The sequence below is a fragment of the Somniosus microcephalus genome, chromosome 14, assembly GCF_052327205.1.
Source record: "Somniosus microcephalus isolate GS21.2 chromosome 14, FLI_Smic_1.0, whole genome shotgun sequence".
NCBI classification, from domain to species: domain Eukaryota; kingdom Metazoa; phylum Chordata; class Chondrichthyes; order Squaliformes; family Somniosidae; genus Somniosus; species Somniosus microcephalus.
This window is the reverse complement of record NC_141000.1, coordinates 108,695,662-108,713,487: the sequence shown is the minus strand read 5'-3', so window position 1 is coordinate 108,713,487 and position 17,826 is coordinate 108,695,662. Positions and strand designations below refer to the sequence as shown.

At 47.5% G+C, this 17,826-nt stretch overlaps 1 protein-coding gene across 1 annotated transcript; it reads left to right on the top strand.

Annotated features, from left to right (window-relative positions):
• Positions 1 to 9,126: 9,126 nt before the first annotated feature.
• On the top strand, positions 9,127 to 17,159 carry LOC147107827 (proteasome assembly chaperone 1-like). The gene is made up of 4 exons (XM_086007168.1): positions 9,127 to 9,303; positions 12,873 to 12,982; positions 15,265 to 15,419; positions 16,941 to 17,159. Exons 1-4 carry the CDS (start codon positions 9,197 to 9,199, stop codon positions 17,142 to 17,144), a joined length of 576 nt encoding a protein of 191 aa, XP_085863294.1. The 5' UTR covers positions 9,127 to 9,196; the 3' UTR covers positions 17,145 to 17,159.
• Positions 17,160 to 17,826: the final 667 nt, after the last annotated feature.

The window sequence follows — 17,826 nt, the reverse complement described above, 5'->3', positions numbered from 1 at the left end:
ATGGCCCAGACACACCTGGAAAATATTTTTTTGTAGTTTCAGTATTTGTAATTCCCCTCCTTTCATGTACTTACATTTTGTTTTCCTCCAAGTGAGGGAAGAAAAAGAAGCAGGTTCCTACATTGTGACCCATGTAATGACTTGTTTTTACATATACATTTATAATTAGGGTCGTTCTTGATTTGTCAGCATTTTTCAAGCTGTTGGTCAGCTTTTGCTCATTTTCTAGGCTGGCAGGTATGCTTCAGTGTTTTCTTCCTACTTGTTATTAATTTCTACATAATGATTTATTTTGCTTTCTCTACTCTTCACTGCCTCGGTGGTGTCTTCCATTATGGGTCTTGGTCTTTCACCCAAAATGAAATGGTGGCTGCTCAAAATGCTCCTGTTTGTATGTGACCAGAGTAACGCCAGCAGATACAAATTGCTCTGAGCTCAGATTGTCCTTTTCATACTCCACTGCAAGATGTCCTATTTGCAAAATATAGCTGGGCCAATGTGATGTCTGTTGGCAGGGGAACATTAATTTTACAATATGTAGCTTCAGTTGGATGTTCCTTATTTAATGGATATGTAATTTCACTTCAATGGAGACGATCCTAAGGAAACAGAAAATGATGTGACTTTCCCCTCCCACTTCACAAGTGTAAAATAATGCGTACTCTACAATTTTGTTTGCCTAACCAAGTGCAATCAAAACTACATTTTAAAAAGTAACTTGATCCTGGGATTCCTGATGAGGTCAGGATTTATCGCAGTGGCAGATGAAGGTTCTGTTTTGTCCCATGTCCATCATCCCCTCCTCCCATCCCTCATCCCCCAGGCTTCCCAGCATTGCATTTATATACCGCCTTTCATGTTCTAAGGATGTCCACAAGTGCTTTACACACAATTTTTTTTGCTGTGTAGTCACTTGTTATGTAGACAAATGTTACAGCCAATGTGCACACAGCAAGGTCCCAGGAACAGCAATGAGATGAATGACCAGATAATCAATTTTTGATGATGTTGGTTGAAGGGATATGTTTTAGCTAGGAGAACTCACCAGCTCTTCTTCGAATAGTGCTGCGGGATTTTTTACGTCCACCTGAGAGGGGAGATAGAGACCTGGTTTAACATCTCATCTGCAAGATGGCACCTCTGACAGTGCAGTACTCCCTCAGTACTGGACAGAAGCATCAGCCTAGATTATGTGCTCAAGTCTCTGCAGTGGAACTTGAGCCCATAACATTCTGACTTTGAGTGGAGATTGCTACAACTGGTCTATGGCTGACTCCTAAAGTCCAGGAAGTGGCTATTTAAATCTGGGGAAAAAATGTCACAAATTCACAGTTTTGCACAAATTTTCGAAACAATGTAAATTTGCGATTGAATGAGGAAACAAAAGGTTTGCGTATTGATCAACTTTTGAAGAAGGGTTGGAAATAAGCAGTGGTTAGTCCATTTTGTTCTTTAATATATATATATATTATAATATAGTTCCTGGAGTTTGCTCTTATGATATTTCAATCTAATTTATTACTCCAACAAAGGAGATTGAACTTCCATATTCTAAAGGCTTTTGACTTCTTTAGCAATTTTTTAAATGGGGAAATTTAAAAAAAAATTAATCCCTGGGATGTGGGCATCGCTGGCAAGGCCAGCATTTATTGCCCATCCCTAATTGCCCTTGAGAAGGTGGTGGTGAGCCGTCACCTTGAACCGCTGCAGTCTGTGTGGTGAAGGTACTCCCACAGTGCTGTTGTGGAGGGAGTTCCAGGGTTTTGACTCCGCGATGATGAAGGAACAGCGATATATTTCCAAGTCAGGATGGTCTATAACTTGGAGGGGAACTTGCAGGTGATGGTGCCTGCTGCCTTTGTTCTTCTAGGTGGTAAAGGCCGTGGGTTTGGGAGGTGCTGCCGAAGAAGCCTTGGCGAGTTGCTGCAGTGCATCTTGTAGATGGTGCACACTGCAGCTACGGTGCACCGGTGGCGGAGGGAGTGAATGTTTAAGGTGGTGGATGGGGTGCCAATCAAGTGGACTGCTTTGTCCTGGATGGTGTTGAGCTTCTTGAGTGTAATTGAAGCTGCACTTCCCCAGGCAAGTGGAGAGTATTCCATCACACTCCTGACTTGTGCCTTGTAGATGATGGAAAGGCTTTGGGGGAGTCAGGAGGTGAAACACTTGCCGCAGAATACCCAGCCTCTGACCTGCTCTTGTTGCCACAGTATTTATGTGGCCGGTCCAGTTAAGTTTCTGGTCAATGGTGACCCCAAGGATGTTGATGGTGGGGGGGTCGGCGATGGTAATGTCGTTGAATGTCAAGGGGCGGTGGTTAGACTCTTGCTTGTTGGAGATAGTCATTGCCTGGCACTTGTGTGGCGTGAATGTTACTTGCCACTTATCAGCCCAAGCCTGAATGTCGTCCTGGTCTTACTGCATGTAGGCATAGATTGCTTCATAGAAACATAGAAGATAGGAGCAGGAGTAGGCCATTCGGCCCCTCGAGCCTGCTCCGCCATTCAATGCGATCATGGCTGATCATCCAAATTCAGTACCCTGTCCCTGCTTTCTCCCCATATCCCTTGATCCCTTTAGCCTTAAGAAATATATCCAACTCCTTGAATATATTTAATGAATTGGCCTCTACTGCTTTCTGTGGTAGAGAATTCCACAGGTTCACCACTCTCTGGGTGAAGAAATTCCTCCTCATTTCTGTCTTAAATGGCTTACCCCTTATCCTTAGACTGTGACCCCTGGTTCTGGACTCCCTGACCATCGGGAACATCCTTCCTGCATCTAGTCTGTCCAGTCCTGTCAGAATTTTATAAGTTTCAATGAGATCCCCTCTCATTCTTCTAAACTCCAACGAGTATAAGCCCAATTGACCCAATCTCTCCTCATACGTCATTCCTGCCATCCCAGCTATCAGCCTGGTGAATCTTCGCCGAACTCCCTCCATGGCAAGAACATCCTTCCTCAGATAAGGCGACCAAAACTGCGCACACTACTCAAGATGTGGTCTCTCCAAGGCCCTGTACAACTGCAGCAAGACATCCTTGTTCCTGTACTCAAACCCTCTTGCCATGAAGGCCAACATACCATTTGCCTTCTTAACCGCCTGTTGCACCTGCATGCTTACCTTCAGCGACTGGTGCACAAGGACACCCAGGTCTCGTTGCACTTCCCCTTCTCCCAATCTATTGCCATTCAGATAATAATCTGCCTTCCTGTTTTTGACACCAAAGTGGATAACCTCGCATTTATCCACGTTATATTGCATCTGTCATGCTTCTACCCAATCACCCAACCTGTCCAAACCTCCTCATAGCACACACACACCAACCCAACTTTGTGTTGTCTGCAAACTTGGAGATATTACATCTAGTTCCCTTGTCTGGATCATTAATATATATTGTGAATAGCTGGGGTCCAAGGACCGATCCCTGCGGTACCCCACGAGTCACTGCCTGCCACTCGGAAAAAGACCCGTTTATTCCAACTCTTTGCTTTCTGTCTGCCAACCAGTTTTCTATCCAAGTCAATACCTTGCCCCCAATCCCATGTGCCTTAACTTTACACGCTAATCTCTTATGCGGGACCTTATCGAAAGCCGCCTGAAAGTCCAAATACACCATATCCACTGGTTCTCCCTTATCTATTTTACCAGTTACATCCTCAAAAAATTCCAGTAGATTAGTCAAGCACGATTTACCTTTTGTAAATCCATGTTGACTTTGTCTGATCCTGTCACTGTTTTCCAAGTGCTCTGCTATTACATCTTTTATAATGGACTCTAGCATTTTCCCCACTATTGATGTCAGGCTTACCGGTCTGTAATTCCCTGTTTTCTCTCTACCACCTTTTTTGAATGGTGGGGTAACATTAGCTACCCTCCAATCCATGGGTACTGTTCCAGATTCCATCGAATGTTGGAAGATGATCAGCAATGCATCTATTATTTCTAGGGCCACTTCCTTAAGTACCTTAGGATGTAGATAATCGGGCCCTGGGGATTTATCGGCCTTCAATCCCGTCAATTTCCCTAACACCATTTCCCTACAAATACTGAATTCTTTCAGTTCCTCCCTTTCATCAGACCCTATGTTCCCTGACATCTCTGGGAGGTTATTTGTGTCCTCCTTTGTGAAGACAGAACCAAACTATGTATTTAATTGGTCAGACATTTCTTTGTTCCCCGTTATAAATTCCCCTGATTCTGACTGCAAGGGACCTACGCTTGACTTCACCAATCTTTTTCTCTTCACATATCTATAAAAGCTTTACAGTCAGTTTTTATGTTCCTTGCAAGCTTACCCTCATATTCTATTTTCCCCTTAATTAATCCCTTTGTCCTCCTTTGTTGAATCCTAAACTGCTCCCAATCCTCAGGTTTACTGCTATTTCTGGCCAATTTATATGTCCTCTCCTTGGATCTTATGCTATCCCTAATTTCCCTTGTTAGCCACGGTTGAGTCACCTTTTTTGTTTTATTTTTATGCCAAACTGGGATGAACAAATTCTGTAGTTCATCCATGCGGTCTTTGAATGTTTGCCATTGCCTATCCACCATCAACCCTTTGAGTGACATTCCCCAATCAATCCTACCCAACTCACGCCTCATACCATCGTAGTTTTCTTTATTTAAATTCAGGACCCTAGTCTCTGAGTCAACCACTTCACTCTCCATCTTAATGAAGAATTCTATCATATTATGATCGCTCCGACCCAAGGGGCCTCGTACAACAAGATTGCTAATTAATCCTTTCTCATTACATAATACCCAGTCTAAGATGGCCTGATCTCTATTTGGTTCCTTGACATATTAGTCCAGGAAACCATCCCGTAAACACTCCAGGAATTCCTCTTCCACAGTATTGTTACTAATTTGGTTAGCCCAATCTATATGTCGATTAAAGTCACCCATGATGACTGCTGTGCCCTTATTGCACGCTTCTCTGATTTCCCTTTTAATGCCATCCCAAACCTCCGCATTACTGTTTGGAGGTGTATATACCACTCCCACTAACATTTTCTGCCCCTTGGTATTTCTCAGTTCTACCCATACAGATTCCACATCATCAGAGCTAATATCCTTCCTTACAATTGTGTTAATCCCCTCTTTAACCAACAACGCTACCCCACCTCCCTTTCCTTTTTGCCTATCTTTCCTGGATGTTGAGTTCCCAGCCTTGGCCACCCTGGAGCCATGTTTCCGTAATCCCAATCAAATCATATTCATTTACCTCTATTTGCGCAGCTAATTCATCCACCTTATTACGAATGCTCCTTGCATTAAGACACAAAGCCTTCAGGCTTGCTTTTTTAACGCTCTTAGACCTATTAGAATTATTATTTACTGTGGCCATGTTTGAGGATTTGCGAATGAAACTGCAATCATCAGCGCACATCCCCACTTCTGACCTTATGATGGAGGGAAGGTCATTGACAAAGCAGCTGAAGATGTTTGGGCCTAGGACCCTACCCTGAGGAACTCATGCAGCGATGGCCTGGGGCTGAGGTGATTAACTTCCAACATCTTCCTTTGTGCTAGATATGACTCCAGCCAGTGGAGCGTTTCCCCCCCCCCCGATTCCCACTGACTTCAATTTTACTAGGGCTCCTTGATGCCACACTTGGTCAAATTCTGCCTTGATGTTAAGGGCAGTCACTCTCAGCTCACCTCTGCAATTCAGCTCTTTTGTCCATTTTTGGATCAAGGCTGTAATGAGATCTGGAGCCGAGTGGTCCTGGCGGAACCCAAACTGCGCATCGGTGAGCAGGTTATTGGTGAGTAAGTGCCACTTGATAGCACTGTCGACGATACCTTCTATCACTTTGCTGCTGATTGAGAGTAGACTGATGGGGCAGTAATTGGCTAGATTGGATTGGTCCTGCTTTTTGTGGACAGGACGTACCTGGGCAGTTTTCCACATTGTTGGGCAGATGCCAGTGTTGTAGCTGTACTGGAACAGCTTGGCTAGAGGCGTGGCTAGTTCTGGAGCACGAGTCTTCAGCACGACAGCTGGGATATTATCGGAGACCATAGCCTTTGCTGTATCCAGTGCGCTCAGTGATATCACATAGAGTGAATTGAATTTGCTGAAGACTGGCTTCTGTGATGGTGGGGACCTCAGGAGGAGGCCAATATGGATCATCCACTTGGCACTTCTGGCTGAAGATAGTTGCAAACACTTCAGCTTTGTATTTTGCACTCGCGTGCTGGGCTCCACCATCATTGAGGATGTTCATGGAGCCTCCTCCTTCCGTTAGTTGTTTAAATATGGTTACCATATATGTGTATATGAGTATACATGGGTGAATTGTGTATATAATCTGTATGCTTTAGTAAATCATAGAGCACGGAAGGAGCTTATTCGGTCCATCGTGCCTGTGCCGGCTCTTTGAAAGAGCTCTCCAATTAGTCGCACTCCCCTGCTCTTTCCCCGTAGCCCGGCAAATCTTTCCTTTTCAAGTATATATCCAATTTGCTTATGAAAGTTACTATTTAATCTGCTCCCACTACCCTTTCAGGCAGTGTATTTCCAGGTTGTCATAACTCACTGCATAAAAACAATTCTCATTCCCTGGTTCTTTTGCCAATGACCAGCATTTTCTGTTGTTATTTCAGATTTCCAGCAGCGGCAGTATTTTGCTATCGTATTAGTGTTTGGTTCACTGCCACACCTCTTCCAGGAATGCCTACCTTGAAGAAGTTCTGCTCTTCTCTTCGACGGGATCTCCGTTTGGCTCTTCAACCTTGTTCATCTTCATTACTTTCAGTTTCCCTTCTCGTGTTTGAGCAGGTATCTGCCAAGAGTCGGTTTCACAGCCACATCATTTTACCTCTTAATGTCTCTTCACCTCTCTTGTTCTCTCATCCCCATTTCCCAGCCCCCAAACTGGCCTTTTAATCTGTTTCATTTCCTGTGTTTTTTCAGTCCTGACGAACATTGACTCTATTTCTCTCTCCACGGATGTTGCCTGGCCTGCTGAGTTTTTCCAGCATTTTCTGTTGTTATCTTAAATCTGTATTCTTTGGTTACCCACCCTTCTGACAGGTTAAATAAGGAGAAACTATTTCCACTATCAAAACCCTTCAGAATTTTGAACACTTCTATTAAATCTCCCCTTAACCTTCTCTGCTTTAAGGAGAACAATTTCTGCTTCTCTAGTCTCTCCATATAACGGAAGTTCCTCAACCCTGGCACCATTCTAGTCAATCTCCTCTGCACCTGCTCCAAGACTTTGACATCCTTCCTAAAGTCTGGTGCCCAAAATTGGACACAATACTCCAGCTGCGAGCTAACCAGTGATTTATAAAAGTTTAGCACAACTTCCTTGCTTTTGCACTCTATGCCTCTATTTATAAAGCCCAATATCCCATATTCTTTTTTAACAGCCTCATCAATTTGTCCTGCCACCATCAAAGACTTGTGTGAGTACACCCCCAGGTCTCTCTCTTCATGCACCCACTTTAAAATTGTACCATTTAGTTTATATTGCCTCTCCTTATTCTTCCTTCAGTAGAAATCCATCACTTCACACTTCTCTGCATTAAATTTAATCTGCCACATGTCTGCCTACATCACAAGTCTGCCTATTCCTCCTGAGCTCTGCTATTATCCTCCTCATTGTTTACTACATTTCTAAGTTTCGTGTCATCTGCAAACTTTCAAATCATACCCCGTATACCCAAGTCCAGATCACAGCTAGAGTACTGCGTGCAGTTCTGGTCACCACATTACAGGAAAGATGTGATTACACTAGAGAGGATGCAGAGGAGATTTACGAGGATATTGCCAGGACTGGGGAATTTTAGCTATGAGGAAAGATTGGATAGGCTGGGTTTGTTTTCTTTGGAACAGAGGAGGCTGAGGGGAGACCTTATTGAGGTGTATAAAATTATGAGGGACCTAGATAGATTGAACAGGAAGGACCTATTTCACTCAGCAGGGAGGCCTATAATCAGGGGGCATGGATTTAAAGTAATTGGTAGAAGGGTTAGAGGGGAGTTGAGGAGAACTTTTTTCACCCAGAGGGTGGTGGGGGTCTGGAACTCACTGCCTGAAAGGGTGGTAGAGGCAGAAACCCTCATCACATTTAAAAAGTACTTGGATATGCACTTGAAGTGCCGTAACTTACAGGGCTACGGACCAAGAGCTGGAAAGTGGGATTAGGCTGGATAGTAGGATTAGGCCCCGTCTGCCCTCTCAGGTGGATGTAAAAGATCCCATGGCACTATTTCGAAGAAGAGCAGGGGAGTTATCCCCGGTGTCCTGGGCAATATTTATCCCTCAACCAACATAACAAAAAACAGATTATCTGGTCATTATCACATTGATGCTTATGGGAGCTTGCTGAGTGCAAATTGGCTGCTGCGCTTCCCACATTACAACAGTGACAACACTCCAAAAGTACTTTAGCAGTACTGAGTCTTGACAAAGGGTTTCGACCTGAAACGTTGACTCTATTTCTCTCTCCAGGGATGTTGCCTGGCCTGCTGAGTTTTTCCAGCATTTTCTGTTGTTACTCCAAAAGTACTTCATTGGCTGTGAAATACATTGAGATGTCCGGTGGTCGTGAAAGGCGCTGTATAAATGCAAGTCATACTTTCATTGTATTTTTGTATATCTGCATATAATGCTTACAAAACGACAGAGCTTTTCTGATTGCAAGCTCCTGGCTACTGGCGGCGGCGCCCTCTGGCGGTGAGTATTTACAGGGCGCGGTGGCGGCGCCCTCTGGCGGTGGCGGTGAGTATTTACAGGGCGCGGTGGCGGCGCCCTCTGGCGGTCGTGGTGAGTATTTACAGGGCGCGGTGGCGGCGCCCTCTGGCGCTGGCGGTGAGTATTTACAGGGCTCGGTGGCGGCGCCCTCTGGCGGCGACAGTGAGTATTTACAGAGACGGGTGGCGGCGGCGCACTCTGGCGGTGGCGGTGAGTATTTACAGGGCCCGGTGGCGGCGCCCTCTGGCGGTGGCGGTGAGTATTTACAGGACCCGGTGGCGGCGCCCTCTGGCGGTCGTGGTGAGTATTTACAGGGCTCGGTGGCGGCGCCCTCTGGCGGTGGCGGTGAGTATTTACAGGACCCGGTGGCGGCGCCCTCTGGCGGTCGTGGTGAGTATTTACAGGGCCCGGTGGCAGCGCCCTCTGGCGGTGCGTCGGTGAAGCTCGGCACCAGGGACCGCGGCGGGATCGCAGGCCTGGGGCTCATGGCCACGTTTTTCGGCGAGGTTGTGTCTGTCTTCTCTCGGGCCGTGGACGAGGATGAGGAGGACGAAGAGGATCAGCAGATCCGGAGAGAGTTAGCGGGCCGCAGGTGAGGCCGGCGGGGTTGGGCTGGGGCTTCAGCCGCTGTCGGTTCGGCCTGGGCCCGGACCCAAGGCCGAGAAACACCCCGGTCTGTGGGGATTGACCCCTGGTCTGTGGGGAATGACACCTGGTTTGTGGGGATTGACCCTGGTCTGTGGGGATTGACACCCCCGGTCTGTGGGGATTGACACCCCCGGTCTGTGGGGATTGACCCCTGGTCTGTGGGGAATGACCACTGGTCTGTGGGGAATGACACCTGGTCTGTGGGTATTGACCCCTGGCCTGTGGGGATTGACCCCTGGTCTGTGGCGATTGACCTCTTGTCTGGGGATTGACCCCAGTCTGGGGATTGACCCCTGGTCTGTGGGGAATGACACCTGGTCTGTGGTGATTGACCCCTTGTCTGTGGGGATTGGCCCCAGTCTGGGGATTGACCCCTGGTCTGTGGGGATTGACCCCTGGTCTGTGTGATTGACCCCAGTCTGGGGATTGACCCCCGGTCTGTGGGGATTGACCCAGTCTGTGGGGATTGACCCCTGGATGTGGGGATTGACGCCCCCAGTCTGTGGGGACTGACTGTAAAGGCTTTTACAGATATGTGAAGAGAAAAAGATTGGTGAAGTCAAGTGTAGGTCCCTTGCAGTCAGAATCAGGGGAATTTATAATGGGGAACAAAGAAATGGCAGACCAATCAAATACATATTTTGGTTCTGTCTTCACAAAGGAGGACACAAATAACCTCCCAGAGATGTCGGGGAACATAGGGTCTGATGAAAGGGAGGAACTGAAAGAAATCAGTATTTATAGGGAAATGGTGTTAGGGAAATTGACGGGATTGAAGGCCGATAAATCCCCAGGGCCTGATAATCTACATCCTAGGCTACTTAAGGAAGTGGCTGTAGAAATAGCAGATGCATTGCTGATCATTTTCCAACATTCGATGGAATCTGGAACAGATGTTACCCCACTATTCAAAAAAGGTGGTAGAGGGAAAACAGGGAATTACAGACTGGTAAGCCTGACCTTGGTAGTGGGGAAAATGCTGGAGTCCATTATAAAAGATGTAATAGCAGAGCACTTGGAAAACAGTGACAGGATCGGACAAAGTCAACATGGATTTACAAAAGGTAAATCGTGCTTGATTAATCTACTGGAATTTTTTGAGGATGTAACTGGTAAAATAGATAAGGGAGAACCAGTGGATGTGGTGTATTTGGACTTTCAGAAGGCTATCAATAAGGTCCCGCGTAAGAGATTAGCGTATAAAGTTAAGGCACATGGGATTGGGGGCAACTGATTGGCAGACAGAAAGCAAAGAGTTGGAATAAACGGGTCTTTTTCCGAGTGGCAGGCAGTGACTAGTGGGGTACCGCAGGGATCGGTCCTTGGACCCCAGCTATTCACAATATATATTAATGATCTAGACAAGGGAACCAGATGTAATATCTCCAAATTTGCAGACGACACAAAGCTGGGTGGGCGTGTGTGCTATGAGGAGGATGCCGAGAAACTCCAGGATGATTTGGATAGGTTGGGTGATTGGGCAGAAGCATAGCAGATGCAATATAACATGGATATAGTGAGGTTATCCACTTTGGTGGCAAAAACAGGAAGGCAGATTATTATCTGAATGGCAATAGATTGGGAGAAGGGGAAGTGCAACGAGACCTGGGTGTCCTTGTGCACCAGTCGCTGAAGGTAAGCATGCAGGTGCAACAGGCGGTTAAGAAGGCAAATGTTATGTTGGCCTTCGTAGCGAGAGGGTTTGAGTACAGGAACAAGGATGTCTTGCTGCAGTTGTACAAGGCCTTGGTGAGACCACATCTTGAGTATTGTGTGCAGTTTTGGTCGCCTTATCTGAGGAAGGATGTTCTTGCCATGGAAGGAGTTCAGCAAAGATTCACCAGGCTGATACCTGGGATGGCAGGAATGACGTATGAGGAGAGATTGGGTCGATTGGGCTTATACTCGCTGGAGTTTAGAAGAATGAGAGGGGATCTCATTGAAACTTATAAAATTCTGACAGGACTGGACAGACTAGATGCAGGAAGGATGTTCCCGATGGTCGGGGAGTCCAGAACCAGGGGTCACAGTCTAAGGGTAAGGGGTAAGCCATTTAAGACAGAAATGAGGAGGAATTTCTTCACCCAGAGAGTGGTGAACCTGTGGAATTCTCTGCCCCAGAAGGCAGTGGAGGCCAATTCATTAAATATATTCAAGAACGAGTTGGATATATTTCTTAAGGCTAAAGGGATCAAGGGGTATGGGGAGAAAGCAGGGACAGGGTACTGAATTTGGATGATCAGCCATGATCGCATTGAATGGTGGAGCAGGCTCGAGGGGCCGAATGGCCTACTCCTGCTCCTATCTTCTATGTTTCTATGACCTCTGGCCTGTGGGGATTGACCCTGGTCTGTGGGGAATGACCCCCTGGTTTGTGGGGATTGACCCCTGGTCTGTGGGGATTGACGCCCCCCCGGTCTGTGGGGATTGACCCCTGATCTGTGGGGATTGAGCCCCGGTCTGTTGGGATTCAGCTCCGGGTCTTTGGGAATTGACCCCCCGGTCTCTGGGGATTAACCCCGGGTCTGCTGGGATTGACCCCCAGTCTGTTGGGATTGACCCCAGGTCTGTAGGGATTTCCCCCGATCTGCTTGGATTAATCCCGGTCTGTGGGGATTAGCCCCCTGGTCTGCTGGGACTAACCCCCCAGTCTGCGGGGATTAAGCCTCGGTCTGTGGGGATTAACCCAGAGTCTGTTGGGATTAACTCCGGGTCTGTGGGGATTAACCCCATCTATGGGGATTAACTCCTCCGAGTCTGCTGGGATTAACCCAGAGTCTGTGGGGTTAGCCCCCGCCCCCCCCCCCCCACCCCCCCGGGTCTGTGGAGATTGACCCCCGGTCTGTGGGGATTAACTGGGTCTGAGGGGATTAACCCCCAGAACCGTGGGGATTAACCCGCTGCCTGTCGGTGGGATTGATCCCTGGTTTGATGGTGGGATTAACCCGTGGGTCTGATAATGGGGCTAATAAAAGAGCCGAGGGGACAATTGGTTGGAGTCCTGCGAACAGAGCTTTGTTTTAGCCGAGTGCAGTGGTTCGAAGCCCCAGAGGAGAGAATGCTGGGAACGCAAATCTGGTCCGTCAGCATCTGAAAGTGAAAAGACAGGTTAACATTTCGGGGGTCAGTTTACACACACAAAACATGAACCCAGCTCTTCCCTTTCAGATGCTGCAGGACCGGCCGTGTATTTCCAGCATTTCCTTTTTCTTTATTGCTGATTTCCAGCATCCCCAGGTTTTCCTTTCTGTCTTTTGGTCAGTGCTGAAGTGGAGTCGGAATTTGCCAGTGTGCCCCTTTTAATCAATGTTGATCAGGTTTCATTATTTTCAGAAATTTAGACTGAGCATACAATCCCAACAATCCCTCCCTGCACTCGTCACTGATCTGTTGATATTTATTCAGGAAATATCTGGAAGCTCAATGAAGCTTTTATCTGCAGTCACAGTGTGGCTATTCCTCTGGTCGTGGTCGGGCACTGTAGTTTTATTGTACCTGTGTCTTCCCCACCAGAGAGATTTCGATCCATTGGAGCTCAGAGAGCAGGACGTCAACAGAAAGCCCGGCAGAGCGAAGTCTCCCTTGTTCAACGTTTCTAATTGCTGTTGGACATAATGCTGTAGGTGAGTGAAGTAGGAGGTGCAGGTGGGTTCTTGTCGGATCGCCAACTCCTGTCTCGCAATCTTGTGTCTCCCTTGGTTTGATCACTACATTATTGCCAGTGCTTTTCTGCACCTTCCTCCCTGCAGTTTCTCCTCCCAGTATCCTTGCTATACTGAAATCGTAGCGTCTCTTGCTTATAATGCAGTTTTTTCTAGAACTGTGCAAACTTCTCGCTCCCCTCGGTCTGTTTCTTGCTCCCCTCGGTCTGTTTCTCGCTCCCCTCGGTCTGCTTTCTTGTCCCTACAGTCTTAAAAACATAAGAAATAGGAGCAAGAGTAGTTCATTTGGCCCTTCGAGCCTGCTCCGCCATTCAATAAGATCATGGCTGATCTTCTATCTCAACTCCACCTTCCCGCACTATCCCCACATCCGTTGATTCCCTTAATATTCAAAAATCTATCGATCTCTGCCTTGAATATACTCAACGACTGAGCCTCCACAGTCCTCTGGGGTAGAGAATTCCAAAGATTCACCACCCTCTGAGTGAAGAAATTTCTCTGCATCTCAGTCCTAAATGGCCGACCCCTTATTCTGAGACTGTGACCCCTGGTTCTAGACTCCCCAGCCAGGGGAAACATCCTCCCTGCATCTACCCTGTCAAGCCCTGTAATAGTTTTGTATGTTTCAACGAGATCACCTCTCATTCTTCTAAACTCTAGAGAATATAGGCCTAGTCTACTCAATCTCTCCTCACAGGACAATCCCCCCATCCCAGGAACCAGTCTGGTGAGCCTTTGTTGCACTCCCTCTATAGCAAGTATATCCTTCCTTAGGTAAGGAGACCAAAACTGTACACAATACTCCAGGTGTGGTCTCACCAGGGCCCTATATAATTGCAGCAAGATGTTTGGGCTAAAATTTGGGGAGCGCCCCATTTGGGGCTCTAACTTAGCGCCCCGAAAAAATTAGCACCTCCATGCAGGAAATTGAGTGGTTGCGCCCCAAGAAGGAAGCGGAGCGCTACTGGAAGCACCCCACATCCCTCTTGGGGCACTGTGAGTCAATACCGCACCGTGGTATTGCAGGCCTTGCAGGGGAGGGGCCTTGTGCAGCACGATCTGGGGCCCAGTTGGGCCCCGGGGATCGGGAGTGCTGGCAAAAGAGCTCGACACTCAAGAGAAGTGCCGGGCTCTTGGAGCGCAGCCGGCACTCCGCGGGGGGGGGGGGCGGGGGGTGTTCAGGAGGCTGGGGACCGGAGCGCTGGCAGGTGCTGGCAGGCGGCCAGCAACAAAAATGGCTGCCCCACACCTCACCTTTAAATTGCTCCCCTGACCCCGTCGGATATAGCATCTGGCGGTAAATCGGGGCGCTCCTGAAGATCGTGGCCAGGGCGCTGCGCACGGTGATGACGTCATCGGCGGCGGCGTAGTGCCCTGGGGCGCTACCGGTTAGCACCACTGCTAACCTCCCGCTGAATATCGCGGGAGGCGTGGGCAGCACCGCGCCCGGCCTCTAGTTGCTTTGCGCCCTGTTAGCGCCCTCTTAGGGCACTAACGGGAGGCGCAAAGCAACCCAATTTTTCCCCCCTTTACTCTTATACTCCAATTCCTTTGTAGTAAAGGCCAACATACCATTTGCTTTCCTAATTGCTTGCTGTACCTGCATGTTAACTTTCTGTGATTTGTGTACAAGGACACCCAGATCCCTCTGAATACCAATATTTCCCAGTCTCTCACCATGTAAAAAATATTCTGCTTTTCTATTTTTCCTACCAAAGTGGATAATTTCACACTTCTCCACATTATACTCCCTCTGCCATGTTCCTGCTCACTCACTTAGCCTATCTATATCCCTTTGCAGCCTCCTTGCATCCTCCTCACAACTTACATTCCCACCCAGCTTCGTATCATCACGATGATGTCATTACAGTCGGTTCCCCTCATCCAAATCATTGATGTAGATTGTGTATAGCTGAGGCCCAAGCACTGATCCTTGCGGCACCCCACTAGTTACAGCCTGCCAACCTGAAAGTGACCTGTTTATTCTTACTCTCTGTCTTCTGTCCATTAACCAGTCCTCAATCGATGCTAATATATTACCCCATCCCATGAGCCCTAATTTTGTGTAATAACCTCTTGTGTGGCACCTTATCGAATGCGTTTTGAAAATCATGAAAACCCAAGTGTGGAGTTATCTGATCACTACTTCCTGATTTACCTTGTCTGTTGAGCATCGGTGTTTCAACGTACAGCAATGACCGAATTAATGGTATTATTATTGACCACGCTGTTTGTTTTAATAGGGTTTCTGAACTCCTTCGTTCAAAGCTCTGGGACTTGGGAAGTTATTGGAGCTGTTACACTGTGGAATGAGAGAGTTAAGGGAACAGACACCTTAGATCAGCAGTTTCCTACAGATTCATCGTGTCTTCTCTATCGACTGGTATCCAACCCAATGGTGTGTTGTTTTGTGATTGAATAATTGTGTTGAATATCAGAGAATCTGAGGAAATTTGAGTGTAAAACAGAGTTGCCCATGCTACTGTACGCGTCTCTCATTCCCGTTCAAGTGCGTCAAATTCAACCTTCACTAGATCGATCCAGTGATCTGTGGCTGACCTGGCGGGTATTGTATTTCCAAGCTCACTGACCGCGGTGATGACAGGGGTTGGCCACACTCGTGATACACACCACACATTTCCTCCCATAATCTTCTACCCACCTCTCCTGAAGGCACTAACCCAAGCTTTGATAGGGTCACTCGGGCAGTTACAATGCGCGACCCTTGACAGTTGGCGTCAGTAAGTGATTTGACTGCGGGTGGGAGAGGAGATCGCAGTCGGATTTGATCCGCTCCTTGCTCGATGTCTGAATGTGCACTTTGCAGCAAGTGACGAGCGGTGGGAATCCTGCCTGTCCTTCTCTCTCTGATGGGACGGTGCTGAGGACTGTATATTGGGCGAAGAACGCCGATTGATGTCGGGCCGGGTTCAGTGCCAACATCAAACCCTGTTAAATCTGAGGGTTGTTGAAAATGGACTGAAATAAGCCACAGAGAGTGCAGAGTAAAGTCCCGTGTAACCCCTGGCAGTGGATTTACTCCTTATATGGTTCGAAGCAATTGCATTCTGCTGTTTAGTAGATGTAGCAGAATCCCAATATCCATTAAATAACAGGATCCTAAATGGTTAATGCTGTAAATACATGAGAAATAAAAAGAAAGACTTGCATTTATATAGCGCCTTTCACCACCACCAGATGTCCCAAAGCGCTTTACAGCCAATGAAGTTCTTTTGAAGTGTAGTCACTGTTGTAATGTGGGAAACATGGCAGCCAATTTGCGCACAGCAAGCTCCCACAAACAGCAATGTGATAATGACCAGATTATCTGTTTTAGTGATGTTGATTGAGGGATAAATATTGGCCAGGACACCGGGGATAACTCCCCTGCTCTTCTTCGAAATAGTGCCATGGGATCTTTTACATCCACCCTGCGAGAGCAGACGGGGCCTCGGTTTAATGTCTCATCTGAAAGCCGGCACCTCTGACAGTGCAGCACTCCCTCAGCACTGCACTGGAGTGACAGCCTAGATTTTTGTGCTCAAGTCTCTGGAGTGGGACTGGAACCCGCTACCTTCTGACTCGGGCGAGGGTGTTACCCACTGAGCCACGTCTTAAATTATTAAATGACAAAATTAGCACCACCATCCTCATCATCAATTTCTGTTTTATCTGTAGTTGTCACTGGTTTTCAAATTTATATCTTGCAAGCCAGTAATTACCAAGGTCATTGCCCCCTCTACTTGTGCTGATGTAAAACTTCTCCACGTACAAGTGATTACGCTTCAAAAGCACTTCATTGACTGTAAAGCACTTTGGGACGGCTGTTGGTGGTGAAAGGCGCTATATAAATACAAGTTCTCCTCCTTTAAACTGTTGTCTTTTTGCTGTCCATGCGTTTCTCTTTCTGTTACTGCAGATCCTGGCCTGCCAGTGTAGCTGCTACGTGGCTGAAGATCAGCTCTTCCAGTGGACTGAAAAGGTAGGGGGCACGTCGACTGTTGCACTGCTGCCCAGTCCCCTTGACCTGTTCAGCAGCGTTACTGCATCTCTTGTGTCACATGTGTGGGCAGAAAACAAACGGTTTATATCTTCACTAGCTTGGAGTACCCGGTGTTGCTGAGGGAAATCAAGAAACCTCTGCCATGTTTATAAAACTGTTTATGAAACTGTTGGGATTGAAAGAACTCTTCCTAAGCACCCAGGAGGTGGTTCTTTAACTTTGTTTTTTGTTAATGTTGCGTCCAAGTCTGTAACGTTTTTTTGAGGGCATGCTGTTATGAAAAAGAACAAATAATTTTTATTATAATTTATATTTAGTTTGTCTGTCTGTATGGGAAGGAGAGAGAGGGGGGAAGGAGAGAGAGAGGGGGAAGGAGAGAGAGGGAAGGAGAGAGAGGGAGAGGAGAGAGAGAGGGGGAAGGAGAGAGAGAGAGAGGGAAGGAGAGAGAGAGAGGGAGGAGAGAGAGAGAGGGAAGGAGAGAGAGAGAGAGGAGAAGGAGAGAGAGAGAGGGGAAGGAGAGAGAGAGAGGGAAGGAGAGGAGAGAGAGGGAAGAGAGAGAGAGGGAAGGAGAGAGAGAGGGAAGGAGAGAGAGGGGGGAAGGAGAGAGAGGGGGAAGGAGAGAGAGAGAGGGAAGGAGAGAGGGGGGGAAGGAGAGAGAGGGAAGGAGAGAGAGAGGGGGGAAGGAGAGAGAGGGAAGGAGAGAGAGAGAGGGGAAGGAGAGAGAGGGGGAATGAGAGAGAGGGGGAAGGAGAGAGAGGGGCAAAGAGAGGGGGAAGGAGAGAGAGGGGGAAGGAGAGAGAGA